At 41.4% G+C, this 14,629-nt stretch overlaps 1 protein-coding gene across 1 annotated transcript in view; it reads right to left on the bottom strand.

Annotated features, from left to right (window-relative positions):
- Window positions 1-8,848: 8,848 nt before the first annotated feature.
- LOC104510348 (sodium channel protein type 5 subunit alpha-like) overlaps window positions 8,849-14,629 on the bottom strand; it is a gene marked incomplete at its 5' end in the record, with an annotated part of 128,857 nt that continues 123,076 nt past the window's right edge. Inside the window, 4 exons of the mRNA XM_010152567.1 lie at window positions 8,849-10,083; window positions 11,884-12,154; window positions 12,652-12,752; window positions 13,485-13,626. Of these exons, the coding sequence (XP_010150869.1) occupies window positions 8,849-10,083; window positions 11,884-12,154; window positions 12,652-12,752; window positions 13,485-13,626 (1,749 nt within the window). The remainder of the gene's footprint in view (window positions 10,084-11,883; window positions 12,155-12,651; window positions 12,753-13,484; window positions 13,627-14,629) is intronic.

Raw genomic sequence — 14,629 nt, 5'->3', positions numbered from 1 at the left:
ATGAAGAGAAAGAGGACTTGAACCCAACCCCCCCAACACAGTCCTGAGTTTTAAAAACAAATAATTTAAGAGGGTCTTATTTCCAGTGGACATATTTTCTAGTCTCTCTTGACTTACCGTGTCACAGTACTTTGTGACACATTTTCTAGGAGGTGAACCCAATCGCTGGAGCCCCACGTGTGGGACCTCACACAGATTGCTGCCCTCTGCACCCACCCCGCTGCCTGGAGAGGATAATCAAGGCAGCCTTTTGTGCAGTGAAATCCTGAGGCTGGAGCTAAACCCTGCGACATTTCTATGGGTATAAACGAATGCTGGAGCACCAGCCACGCAGATAAGCGGTTATCTGTGTGCTGCACACACAGAGGCATCCGTCGTGGCCCTGCACACAACCCTGAGCTCCCTACAAGTCTGCATCACTTCTGATGCTATTGAGGGGAACATCACCCATTGCAAGCGATTTAAGCTAATGTCATCATCACTGAGCTACTGCTTAGCTGACCCCTCACCCACCCACCCCACTGCTGACTAACTGCTTGTACCAAAGCAAATCAAGGTACCTTTATGCTCCTACCCCGCACCTTGCTTCTCCCCATACTTTTTCAACTCCTCAAACTTTTGATGAGACGTACCTCACAGAAGTGCGTTGAGGGAGGGAAGTACATGGGCTGGTCTTACTCCTGAGGTGCACAGACATCCTCCCAGTTCCTCATGGAAAACACAAAGTGCATTAGGTTCTGCCTCCAGCATCTTCCCATTTGGTAGTGAAGTCAAAGAAATAAAAACATATCTGGAATCACCAGAACTAACACAATCTGATTTCCTGTGTTTCATGCCATGGAATTGTTGGTCCCTGGTGGTTAACAATGCAAATTAATTGTTCCCTCTCCAGCTGAGGCATTTATAGGATCTCCCTCCATGAAAATGTTTTGTCATTCTTCAAGACCTGAGCTCTTTTTACAAACTTTTGTGCTTGCCGAAGCTTCACAGTGGATATGTCCCCAGCTGCTTATTTTCACAAAACTCATAGAAATTTACTTATTTTTGAGATTCCTGCCCCTCCATCAAACCAGACTGAAACAGGCCATGGAGGGAGACACAGAGAGATGCTCTTGGACTCTCTGAGCACTTAGCTTGTCTCCACAGAAAGCCAGACAGGTCCTCAAAGGCATCCGCCCTCCTTCAAGGCCTGATATCACTATCAATCTTCGCCTTCTGGGTAAGGGTCTCCCTTTTCCTGCTATCCAAGGGAAACAGCTAGCTTCATCCTATTTCAAACATAGCCTTCAGAGAAGACCCTGCACATCTGCAGCCCCTCAGCACAGCGCTGCTGAAGCACTTGTCACAGCTACAAACCTTCCCCTGCAACATCCAGAGCAACCCACCTTCAAACCACAGTCCCACACTTTGTCACAGCCTCAGGAGCACCACCACCTTCTTTTCTGCTTCCCACACAGTCTTTCCTGCTAACCTCACAGTGACTCCAGATCCCACAACAAACCCATCCCTTCAGTCCCCACTCCCGTAATAAAAGAGCTTGTTTAAGCTGCTTAGCTCACTCTGTGTCATAGTTAAACAACGAACCCTATCCCAGCCCAAACCAGTGCCCTCTGCCTTACTTAGCCTTATCCGTAGGGGTAAGCCAAGCAAAAGTGGAAATGATAGCCACTCCTCTTTAGGGCTTAATGTGTCTGTGAGCGCAATTTGTAGTCTGCAGCCTTCAATTTAGTAAAAAAAGAATATTAAAATTCCTTCAAGATCAACAAGACGCATTTCAGAAATACTAGGTGTGCCTTTCAAGCACTGCCATTCTCTGTTGTGAGGAGATACAGCCCTTTACAGCCTGTGAAGGAAAACAGCCCCAGAGGTACACCGGGGATTTACCCGGTGCAAACCATGCCCCAGCCAGGTACAAACTGGGAAACAGCTGTGGGATGGAGAGCTTCCTCCTTGGGGATGTGCAGGAGGATGTAGGGCTGCTTGGGAGGGTATCTGCTCTAGAAACCAAAGCGTGAGTTACCAAAACTTTACCTAACCTGACGCTCTCTAGCTCAGCCTGCAGCATTCCCATGTTTGCTGGGAGCAGGTGCAGAGCAGCCTTGCAGCAAGTCTGCAGCTCCTGCAAAGACAGTGTGTGAAGGGACCTGCAAGGGGCATGTGGCTTTGACTAGAAAAGGGCCTGTGTAAAGGACACAGCTTTGGGTCAACTTTTCCCTGTGCCTGGGCTGCAATTACACAAACATTTTCTAAAAAGCCAGCCTTGCATGGTGCAGTGAGCTTTACTCCTTCTCAGGCATCACCAAGACAAGCCATGCTCCTGGTTTCCTCCAAGCAGGTCCTCAGAAAAGCCAAAAATTCATTTGCACTCCATGATGTCACTGAGGCCACCAGGGACTGAATTGTCCTATGTTCCATTGGGCCTCATGACTCCAGATTTGCGTCCTCTTTATAAATTCTTATCCCCTGCACTGCTTGTCCCTGAGCTAAAAATGAAAATTATCTCATTTGTGCTTGGTCTGCAGGTTTGTGAAGATTGAAAACCAAGACAAATGTGAGCAAGTGGGGTGTTCTATATGAAAAAAAAGATTAGAAACCTGGTGCCCCTAAGAGTATTTGCTAAATTCCCTTTGGCTTTAGAGTAACCGGAATTTCTGAAACCGAAAAGAGATGTTTTAAAGCACAGGTGCATAGTTCAAGTCACCTTTTAGCAGAGAACAGCATTTTAACTCATTTTAGGGCTACTTTGCATGATTTTATCTCAGTCTTTGATGTTTTTCTCTGACACAGTCAGTAAAAAAAGAAAAAAAGCCTGAAAATATGTCCAAGACATACTTCTGAAGTTTTGGGGGAATAAAAAAATAATAATAATAATAATAAAAAAACCAGAACAACATACAAATCTCACTTTTTAAGCCACTCCGGTGAGGTTTGAGTACTTGATTATAGTTTCTGGGACTGAGCAGTGTTCAGTAAAGTCATTTTCTAGGGGAAAAAGACCTCCTGATGGCCTGGATTGGCAGGATCTCACTACCAAGCGTAAAGTGACGAGAGTCCAGGGACAACAGCCGCGGGAAAGGTCTCAGAAACTCTGCGGTGGCAAAAGCACGTGGGCCAGGAGCCGCACAGAGTCTCGTTTGTCAGCTGGCTAAAATAGCTCGCGCAGAGGTGCTGACAAACCCATACCCACACTGCAGCCCAACACCTCCAGCCCTCGCCGGGTTATCGGTGACGTTTGACTCCGAAGCATTTTTTTTGCACGCTGCCAATAGCTATTCCCCTTAGACTATTTGCTTTCGCATGCTTTCCCTTTGACACGGGTGCTATTTCTTTGCAATATGTAAACACTCAGAAGGATTTCCATGTTTGTTCTTCACCCGGCACGGCCGGTCTTTCACAGCTTGCCGGGAGAATTGACATGAAGAAACAGCCGTTTCGCAGGCGTTTGATTTGGGTTTGTTGCGGGTTTTTTTGGTGCTGTGCTCCTGTCTGTTTTCTCTTGTTTTAAATCCAGTTCTGCTCTTGTCGCAGCAGCCTGGCACACAGCAGAAAAATGCATCGCTGTTGTCAGAAACACGACACTTACCATCATCCTACATGGGCGTCCTTTCATGCTTGAGCCCAGCGGAGGCTTCGCACAGCAAAGCACGTATTTTCTATTTCTGCTCTCCCTACAGAAGCTTTTGATGATTATAAAAGAATCACTTAAATCTGAAGTGAGCTGTAATTGTGGCTTTTTCTAAGTAAACTGCCTGAGTTTGCCCGCACTGTTGTAACTCTCTAAGGCAGGCTTATTTCCAAAATGATCCTGGTATCTAGTAAGACAATTTGCATCAAACCACTAAAATATCTCAAGATGAAGCGGGAAATTGCAGGGCCTGACTCTGATCTCATGGATTTCGCACAGGTTTGATTGAACAGATCTGTGGCTTTGTAATATCAACATGATTTGGCTTATATTAAAAAACAATAACAAAAAAAAAAAAAAATCAAACCACAGCAGATGAGGAGCCAGTGCTGCAGGTTCCTTGCCAAGAGTGGGAAAACAAAAAATCCCTTTGGCAAAAACAGTCAAGAGTTTTTAAAATTTCATCCTGAAAAATGGAAATGTAAAAGTCTTTAGAAACTTCCCCAAGATGAAAATAAGGAGAACCCTGTAACCAAAAGCAGCCCCTAGCACAGTGATGGGAACACATATATAGGACTTAGGTTTTTCTGGTAAAAATGTAGGCATGGAACTTTTCATAGTGGGGATTGTGACCCTGAATTTTCTTCCCATGTGAATTTTGACCACAAATTCGAACCAGGAATTTCCTTAACTAATCTGACTTCTCTACAGAGTTCTCATATCAGCAAAATGCTCCTTCCAACCAAAACCATCTTGCTGAAAATTTTTCAGACAGATTTATTCTATACACACGATTACTCAGAAGTCATTTTAGCAAGTGCTTATTTAAAAAAAAAAGTCTTTTCCACAAGTCAGACTGCCCCAGGTTAATGCAAAACATGATTATAAGCTGATTTTATTAAACTAATTCAAAGGACTGAATGAAGTTTTTCATTGCCGTTCACATCAGCACAATTTTGTTCTGTTTTAATATGATTAGGAACCTGCCATGTTTAAATAGAATCAGAGCGCTGAAACAGGGCAACCAAATTGGTGCTCGCCTGCGTGAAGCTGATTCAATCAATGCTGATAACAGGTACGGGTCATCCATGTCCCTTCTGAAGTTCCTTCCAGGTTTAAGGCATGCATGCATTGGGAAGAATGTTACTCTTTGTTTAGTATGAATTTCAACATATAACTGATATAATAATAAACAAAATGCAAGTCAATATAATTAAACTGCATAGACATTCATGCTGCCATTAAGAAAGTCTTGTTTCTATATATATTTTTAAATGCTAGGTGGGATCCCTATTTTCAGTAAAACCCTTTCTCCTCCAGCTAATTCTACTGGATAGGATGGATTGAAATATCAATGCTAGGATCATCCTCTAACTGTCTCTCACTGAAGAGGACTTTTTGGGTCTGCTTCAAATTCATATGAAGTACCCAGAAATTCTCCATCGATTTCAACAAGCTTTGGCTCAAGCTTTTAGTGTCCTGTGGTTATCCTTACAATGCAAGATGAACTGGAGGGGTTTTCACTGACAAGCCTTCTAACAAAAATCCCCATACACTTCCCGAACAAATGTGCTGAAAAAGAGTCAGAGAAATAATCACATAAACGTGATAAAATAACAAAAAATAAACAAACAAAAAAAAAAAGGCACGGGAAATATTTGTTATCCTTATTTATTTAATAAAGAAACATAATAAACTTGAATTTTTCCAGGTACAAACAGCTTAATATGTCCTATGATATTTGCTGATATTTCCTTGCTCTTTTCGTAGCTTGAGTGATTCGTGTGGTAGCCTTTATTGAACAAATCAACAGAAAAAATGGTAGCACTCACCATGCTTATAGACAGTGTGGGCCAACTACTGAGTTAGTGTCTTTAACTAAATCACTGCACCGGGAGGTTGTATCATTGCTAGATTCGGATTGGCATCTTCATTAGTAGTAAAGATCTGCAAGTGACATGATTTGAAGTTTTTGAGGAGAGTTCTGCATACCATACAAAGACACCATTCCCTCTTCAGCTCTGAAGAGATGAGCCACAAAACAATAGAAAACCCCATAGAAAACCAACCTTCCAGTTACAAAGGTTTTGAAAGTAATTTACAATTCAATTTTAGAAAGTTGCCCTGTAAACATCTATAGTTAAGAAGCTCTTTCAGATTTTTTTTTGCATTGTGATTTTTTTTTTTTTTTCCAGGTCTTGGGGTAGAAAACAGAATGATTTGTAATTGTATCGTATTGTAGGGTCTCACAGCAACGGCAATTACATGTTCAATGCAAGGGTGAAATGACCAGAGGAAGAGTTCTCTAATATGATCGGTGACCAGCTAATCGTCCCATTACATCCCACTCATTACTGCGTCTGACTCTTAATAGAAATACCTGTTGAATATTTTCTAATGTAAATTGCAAATATTTAAAATATTTTCAAACCAGCATGATCAACATTGCACTGCTGAGCGCTGCCTAGCTTTTTCCTTGGGTTTTGAACAGTTGCATGTGGAAAAATCAGATAAGAAATGTTCTTTTTTCTTAGTGCTTTTCCCTCTTTTCTGATTCTTAATCTTTGAAAGAAAAATAAGTTTACCAGTTGTCAGCCAATAAATGCTTGTTCAGCAAGTAATGAATGAACTGGTTTCTAATTAAACAGTTTCATTATAGGTAGCAGCTCATTGCTAATGATCAATAAATCCCATTGAGAAGAAAACATTTTAATCAGTAAATTGTGTCCTCTGAGTGTCAGCCACTCTATAAACTCACAAGATACATATATATGTATAGGTATATGTGTGTGTGTATATATATATATGCATATAAATATAAAAATCGCATACGCTTTCTGGGTGATATGTACAGTCAGAATAACATTACAGCATAAATATACAGGGAATCTGTATAAAGTTTCTCTAATCTGAGAAGCCTTGAGCAATTTTTTTTTTCAGGGTGGGTGTGGGGTGTGTTAGGGGTGGGAGGGAGGAAAGAATAAAGAGTGTTTTCACTTTAAGGAACGAAGAGTAGTTCCCTTAAGTTAGACTCTAATTACATACAAGATTTAAAGGCAACAAAATCCCGAGGAACAGCCCTATGTTATACACCATAGACATGGGGTTAAAAGGGCAAGAGAACATGATTATAATAATACTTATATAGTACGGTTCATTCCCTTATAGCACTTTGCAACCAGAAAGTCTTACAACATCCTTGTGAGGTAGGCAAGTATTATTATCCCCATTTTACAGATGGGTAAACTGAGGCACAGATAGGTTAAATTATTTGCCTAAAAATCATGTAGTAAGAATCAGGAGTAGACCCCAGGGATCCTGATGGCAAATCCTCTGAATTAACTGATAGACCACTCTCAAGTGAATGCCTGAGACACCTCTCATTGAATGGAGAGAATATATTAGCCCATATTTACACAGACACATTGTCATCTTTTTGACGTTGTCTTTACATATTCTGACTTGTTTAGAGGACAGATAACAATGGCCATAGATAAACTTCACTGTAACATGTCGCTTTAATTCTTGTTGCCAACCCCATGTGGATTTTGACTCCTCTACAACCTGGGATGTAACTAAATGTCAATGTCAATACACCTTAAAATACATTCTTGATAGCTTTGCTTCTCCAAGGTGAAAAGCACAATTACTCTTCCTTAAAGTGCAGTGGCTCATTACCGAAATCTCAAGGTTTTCCATGAAGTCCAACCAAACCCACATACAATTAGTCTGGAGATGAAAAAGAAAGAACCTGTCTGTCATGATGGACTTGTCTCTATATTCCATAAATACTTTCACACATTCTATCGAGGCTGAGAGTTTAATAATAAATAGTAATCTATGTTAGCATGTAAAACCTCTAATACTTTTCTACAGCCACACATCCACCTTTCACCCCATTGTCATTTCTTTGGCCTGAAGCTGATGGATACATCAGCTGTAAATATTCCTTTGCCCACAGGAATGAAGATATTTCTATTTTCTAATAGATTCTTCTTATTGATTCCTCTATTTCTTGCCCTTCCCCAGTAATCTAACTATACAGTCTGAGAAAATGGAAGATGGACACTGAGTAGAACGGATTCAAAACCTCAAAATTTACGTACGGATCCCGAGGCGATTCCCCTCCCACAATCTTGAGCTGTTCTGCACAGCCCAATTGGCATTGTTTTTACTATTATTATTAATAATAGTACTTTTGGAGTAATAATGATGCACAGTTTCCAATAAGGCTGCTCAACTTAGTGTTCCTGGGGAAAAAGGTAACCTATCCCACTCCTTAACAGAAACTTTGTCAGCGTAGATGGTGCTTTGGTGCACTACACACAAATGTGATGCACTACCTCTATGGCGAGTTTGACTGCGGTATTCAAAGCAGATTCCTGAAACATACTAAAAAATTAGTGCTTTTATTAACAGTTTTACAAACAGAATTCATTACTGTCTAGTTTCCTGATGGATAGAACAAGCCATGTCTCTCATTATTTTGACGTAATTTACTTCCCTGTGTTTTTTTTTTTTTTTTTTTTTGTATTTCTGCAGATGAGCAGTTGCAAGTCCCAGTAGGGAGGACTTAGAGTAATAATCAGTTAAAATGTAGCTAATTTGATTATTTTACAAAAACTTTACTCTTCCGGCGATGGGGATCCCGCAAGTTCCTATTACCTTGACTCAGAGTTCATCATGAAGAGTGTAAGGATCATTAATCTCCATGGAAAAAGAGACTTTTTTTTTTAAGTAAAAAAATATCAAATATAATAAATTTATGAAAGACCATTCACAACATATACAGTAAGTGTTACATTTTGCTACAGCAGCTGTGATATTTTTTTTTTCTTTTTAGAATGCAAGGTCATACATTGCCATAAGTAAACACACTAATATGAATAAGACCTTAAATGAATGTATACAGTCAGGCTTTAACTGTGGATAGATAGACACTGTGTTTACTGTTTTACAGTCTAGCATATTCATATTCACACCATTGATATAACAGCTATGACCCTGCAAAGATTCTTTCTGTGCATATATGAATATAAATATTGAGCCAAGTCAAAAAGAGCAGGGTCAAAGGTTATATGACTTATTAGACTCCTGTAGTTAAGGGTAAAAACTCCATTGTTTCTTTTGCAACTAATGTTTAATAAGAAGGCTGCTTCAATCATTGTGTAGTTACAGCATTACATTCTGTAAACAATATTTTAAAGCATTCTAAACAAACATTTAAACAATTGATTCTTTATCCCTGTCTGGTGAGAGCAGACAATCTATAGCCTCATCGCTTTTGCTCGAGTCTGTCAACTTCAACTGGAGATTATCACTTGTACCTCTGGTGACACTGTCGTAGGATGGAGGGAAAGACGTGGAGGACACAGTTTCCGATTTGTCTATTGGCCTGCCATAGTTTTCGTTCATCATGAACGCAATAAGACCCTCCTTCTCAGGTGCATCGTCCTCGAGGATGCTGCCATCAAAGGTTCTGTGCCGGTACAAGTAAGATGCCTGCTTCATGGAGCGACGAAACAAATGTCTCCTGTAGGCCCGCTGGATGACGATGGCAGAGACCTCTTCTTGTTTCCGTCTGAGAGTTGTTGTAATTGGTTCATAAGAGATCTTAGATGGATTCGCTGCCATGAACTTTTCTTCCATCTGTATTTTAAGGGCATCCATTTCTCCGGATTCTCCTAGCACCCTTTTTGTAAAAGCAAACAAAATATCCAAGCAGTGGATCCTATCGCCACTGACCATGGGCAGGTCCATTGCTATGAGTTTGATTTTGTTTGGTTTCGCTATGCGCAAAGGTTCTGACAGTGCATCTGCAAAGTCTGAAAGTGCAGAATACTCAATAAACTGAGTGGCTTCAGGGTCAAATTTCTCCCAGATTTCATAGAACATATCAAAATCATCCTCGCTTAGAGGCTCTGTACTTTCCTCAGTGGCTACACTGAAGTTCTCTAAAATAATGGCTATATACATGTTTACAACAATGAGAAATGATATAATGATATAAGTAACAAAGAATAAAATCCCTACGGCAGGGCTCCCGCAGTCTCCCTTCGAACCATTTGCATTGGGAAGGTTTGGGTCGCAATACGGTGGTCCGGTGTTTAAAATAGGGTTGAGAAGACCATCCCAGCCAGCTGACGTTGTGATTTGGAAGAGACAGAGCATGCTGTTAGCAAAGGTTTGGAAGTTGAACATGTCATCAATCCCATGCTCCTTCTTCACATAGGCAAAGTTAGCCATGCCAAAAATGGCATAAATGAACATGACCAGAAAAAGCAAGAGGCCAATGTTGAACAGAGCAGGTAGGGACATCATTAAGGCAAACAGGAGAGTTCGAATTCCTTTGGCTCCCCGGATGAGTCTTAGGATCCGGCCAATCCGAGCCAAGCGAATGACTCTGAAGAGTGTGGGAGAGAAGAAATATTTCTGAATGATATCAGAAAGTACGGTGCCTTGAAAAGAAAAAAGACAAACAGCAAGTTAGTACATGGGAAGTAATCCCAGGCTTCCCTTTAAAACTATCAGTCAGGATTACGGACAAAATTAAAAGTTCCCCAGATTGGAAGACCCACAATAAAGGGAATAGCATTGTCATTAGAGTTTCCATGCCTGTTTAATCCATGCAAACTTTGTTGAGACTGTGAGCAAAGGTGCCACTGGTAGTGGCAGTTTTTTTAAGGGAAAGCTTGTCTATTGGGAATGAGAAACCAGGATCAACTCAGAAAGAGACAGACATCTGCAGCTTTTGGTCATGACCCACCTGAGAAAATTATTCTGAGTGCAGCTGGTCAGAGTTTTTCTAATATGACAGTATTTTCATCTGTAAAATGTTAGCAGGTCAGCACTGAATCTGGGCTTGTTTTTCTGAGCCACCACCAGAGCAGTGCAGGTTTCTACTGGAAATCACTGTTTGTTTGGAAATACATTGTTTGTTTGCTTATTCATTTTTCCAGTTGCCCTGATGGGCTGAGAGGAATCTAAGGGCTGAGATTGTACTACCAAGGAAATGAGCTTGCATGCCTGTAGCTAAACTCTTCCTGCAGAAACGGAGCATCTTGGCTCAGATTGTCTAATGCCAACAGTTCCTGGATGCACTGAGCCATGCTGAACTCACATCTCCCAGCCCAGACTAGGAGAGGGTTTACTGTCACGTCCCAAGTCCTCTGACACCGAAACAACCTGGTTGGTCACGGGGCAGCACAATGACCAATGTGACAGCTCTGGTTAACTGGCTGCTATAGGCATATCCAGAGCGTCCAGCATCAAGGCTCTGGTGACAGCTTCATGGCAGTGATGTTCTCTGGGTGACCCAAACCTCTGAAATCCAGGTGATCTTGGCTGTTCCAAGGGTCTCAAAGTACAGGCTGCTCTCTGGGCACCAATGATCTCCTGCACTGGGACCTTGCAGGCTCCCCAAGAGAGCAACATCAGGTCAATGAGGAGCTCTGTTTTCTTAAAATGACACGTTTTTATTCACCTATTCTCTCCTTCAAAATGGAAACCTTTTCAGAAGAGACAATTTTCTGAGTTCCTTCTGCTCACTGGATCAGTTGATTATCTTCCAGTCGCAACTTTATTTCCAACTTCAATGAAAACTCCTTTGTCAGGATTTAAGAGTCACGTTTGACCTGCACTTCTGCAGCACCTAACATATGATCTCTGTCTGGGGCTGCAGGACAGCAAATTAACAATAAAACCGTATCTCTGTTTCTTCCCTTGGGTAGATGAGGGTGTAGTGCTCTGGTGACAACAGGGCTGAGAACAGCCAGACTCACTGCAACTGCTCAAAGCTGCCCTGAAGGGTTGTTTAACAGTGGTGTAATAAAAACTAAAGAGCAAAACAATAGCAATCTGCATGCGCCCTTTTCACCTGGCTTTTTTACTTCTCTGTCTATGGCTGTTGTGCAGAACCAGGGTTAAGCGTGTGGTGCCAATTCTGGACCACGTTTTATCACCATGAACCATTAAGCGTACACTGATATCAATAGTGTGGTGTGATAAACATAATTTTGCTGATCACACAATTTGTTTTTAGGCAGCATTATGTTGTATTATTTAAACATTAAAAAATATGCTTAAGATCCAGTTCTCTGAATTGAAAGTGTATCTTATTGCATGCATCATAGAATCATAGAATGGTTTGGGTTGGAAGGGACCTTAAAGATCATCTAGTTCCATCCTTCAACTTCGTCTAATTAAATATGTCTGTCTTTTTAGCTTTGGAGTTTGGGTGAAAATCCAGGTTCACCTACCTACGATAGACAGAATCACGACGACAAAGTCAAATATGTTCCAGCCATTGGTGAAGTAGTAGTGTCGCAGAGCCAGCATTTTGATGATGCACTCCCCAGTGAAGATAGCAACAAAAAGCATGTTGATTTTATGGAGGATGTTCACTTTTTCTTGACTTTGGTCATCCGTTTCCACCATCATGGTGACCATGTTAAGGCAGATGAGAATCATGATGGAGACATCGAAGGCTTGTTTTGAGACAACATCAAAAATGAAACCTTGGTATTTGTTCTGGAGGAAAGGAGAAGATTTAGTTTGGAAGTTTAAACCATGTCAAAATGATGACATCATTGTTTCCTGACTGACCAGAAAGAAGAGGAAAATAGACAATATATTGCTTCTGATTGGAACTTCATAAACTTACTTAATGATGACGATGAAGGAAGTCTGATGGAGTTTTCAAACCTGTTTACTCCTAATGCTTCTTGAAACTACTGAAAAAAGACCCTGGACTGGGACCATGAATTCATTCAATGCAGGCATATAGGCCAGTGGCCTATGTAAGTTCCATATGTAAATTGGACTTTTAGTGAATATTGCAGAACAATGGGAATTTTCGTACCACAAGTCACTGGACTTGCAAATATTGTCCAAAACCAAAACATGTAAATACTAAATGGTTTTCATCTGGGAGTGATCACCCTTCCTATACTAGGAAGGTGAAATACATATATTTTATTAAATAAATAGATATTACACAAGGTTCAACTGAATTATGCCATTCTTACCAGTGGCCTTGGGATTGGCTTTTGAGGTTTCTTAGATCCCAGCTTTTTCATTGCATTGTAATACTTTTTCTGTTCTTCTGTCATAAAGATGTCCTGGCCACCTAAGTATAGGGTGAGAACACAGCTGTTACTTTTGATGAAAAGTGCTCCACTGCCTCCATCCAAAGTTCAGGGCTGCATCCTCTTCTGTTTTCTCATTTCCCTTTTCATGTAGCTTTCATCAAAATATCTAAGAAGGACCTGATAAGATGGAGCACTGGGAACTGCTTATCTCATGGTGGTGAAGGGCAGACGACACAGAGCAGGGCAGGCAACCCAGGAGGAGCAAGACCCTGATGCTGTCTGCACTCAAGGTCGGTCCATGGTGAGAGGGGAAATAGAACCTCAGCCCTTTGTTTAGAGCCTACAAAGCAGCAAGAAACACAACTCTCAGGCCTGGCTGCTCCCCCCTGACCCTGCCTGCACCTTGGGGTGATGGGTTGAGGGGAAGAGGTTGCACTGCTCTGAGGGATGGTGGTGTTTGTGCGTGGGGACACCAGGGCACAGACTGCCTCTGCGGCAGAGTTTGTGCCAGAGATCCCATCTGCATGGAGCTACCTCACTGCTTTCTGTGGGGAATACAATCCCCCAGCCTGTGTTTTCAGGGTGTTCATGCCATGGGGACGTTAGGGGCTGCTACAACTGTGCTTTTGTAAAAGTCCTGCAAGGAGGTTTCTGCGGCTGTTCTGTCAACGCTCATCTCGAGGCCAATGTGTCAAAGCCACTGCTCATAAATCCACCCCTTGCCCCTGTCTCTGCAGCAATCACAGGGTGATGTGTAGCATATGCACTACTTATCTTTTTCTTTTGTTGGTTAAAATTGTCAATGATGACACCAATGAAGAGGTTCAGTGTGAAGAAAGACCCGAAGATGATGAAAATCACAAAGTACAGGTACATGTATAAATTACATTCCCATTCAGGCTGCTCCTCACACTGCAAAGGGAAAAGCAAAACGTGAAAATGACACCATCTCTGCAAATATCAAAAGATTAATGCAGTTAAAACTCTCCACTGGCAACAGAGATTATGAAACAGGAAAAATAGTGTAACTCCCACTAGCAGAGTCAGCACTCCTCAGACTCTGAAGTTTACTACTGGCATCCGCAATGCCACGGTCATTTCAGCTACGTTTCACAGCACTGTCACAGTGATCACATTGCTGCAGAAAGTGCAACTTCAGAGTAAATCCTATAAAACATTATCAGGCTGAACCCAGAAGGGGAAAAGAATCAACTTCCTGATTATCTCAAAACTTATATCAACTAATGGTACATATAAAAAGCAAAAGTAGAATTGCAGTATAATTAAATGTTACTGAAAAACACAGTATTTAGAAGTACAATCTTTCTTTTGTGAAGGGTGGAAATGAGTAAGCTCGTTGCTGAAGAACTGAGCAACTCTGTCTGATAGCCTCCACATGTACCACATTTGGTAAAAATGCTCAGATTTGCCCCAGCAGCTCTAAATATCTAACCAAGATCCCAGAAACTTGCATCTCCCTAAATGCTGTATTTTCTCATGTGTTTCAGTCAGCAGCAAGGAGGAGACACACACATGTACACGTGGTACAAGAATAAATCGACATCATAAGCTATTTTATGCAAAGGTACTTCTCTGCCCCTGTGATGCCATGAGGTTTTTCCACCCCTTATTCCTCCTTTTAGGGCTTGACTCCCTGCTACTCAGTTCAGCCTGTCAAATTCCCAGTACCAGACAGCTAACTCAAAAATCAACTGCAAGTGTCATCTTCCTCCTTTAATGTTATTAAAAGAGAGAAAGGAGAGAACAGGTTCTTCAATAAAAACTAAACAAACCACAGGTGATGTAGCAAGGGAAATACCCTTTTTTTTTGTTTTTTAGGAAACCTGGAAGCTGAACTGAGCAGTCACCCACACCTAGAGCTCCAGCACATCTCAAACCAGAGCTGGAAGCTCAC

This window comes from Eurypyga helias, unplaced genomic scaffold, assembly GCF_000690775.1.
Source record: "Eurypyga helias isolate BGI_N326 unplaced genomic scaffold, ASM69077v1 scaffold1665, whole genome shotgun sequence".
In the NCBI taxonomy this organism is placed as follows: Eukaryota; Metazoa; Chordata; class Aves; order Eurypygiformes; family Eurypygidae; genus Eurypyga; species Eurypyga helias.
Note: the sequence above shows the minus strand (reverse complement) of the source record. Positions and strands in the feature narration are given on the sequence as shown.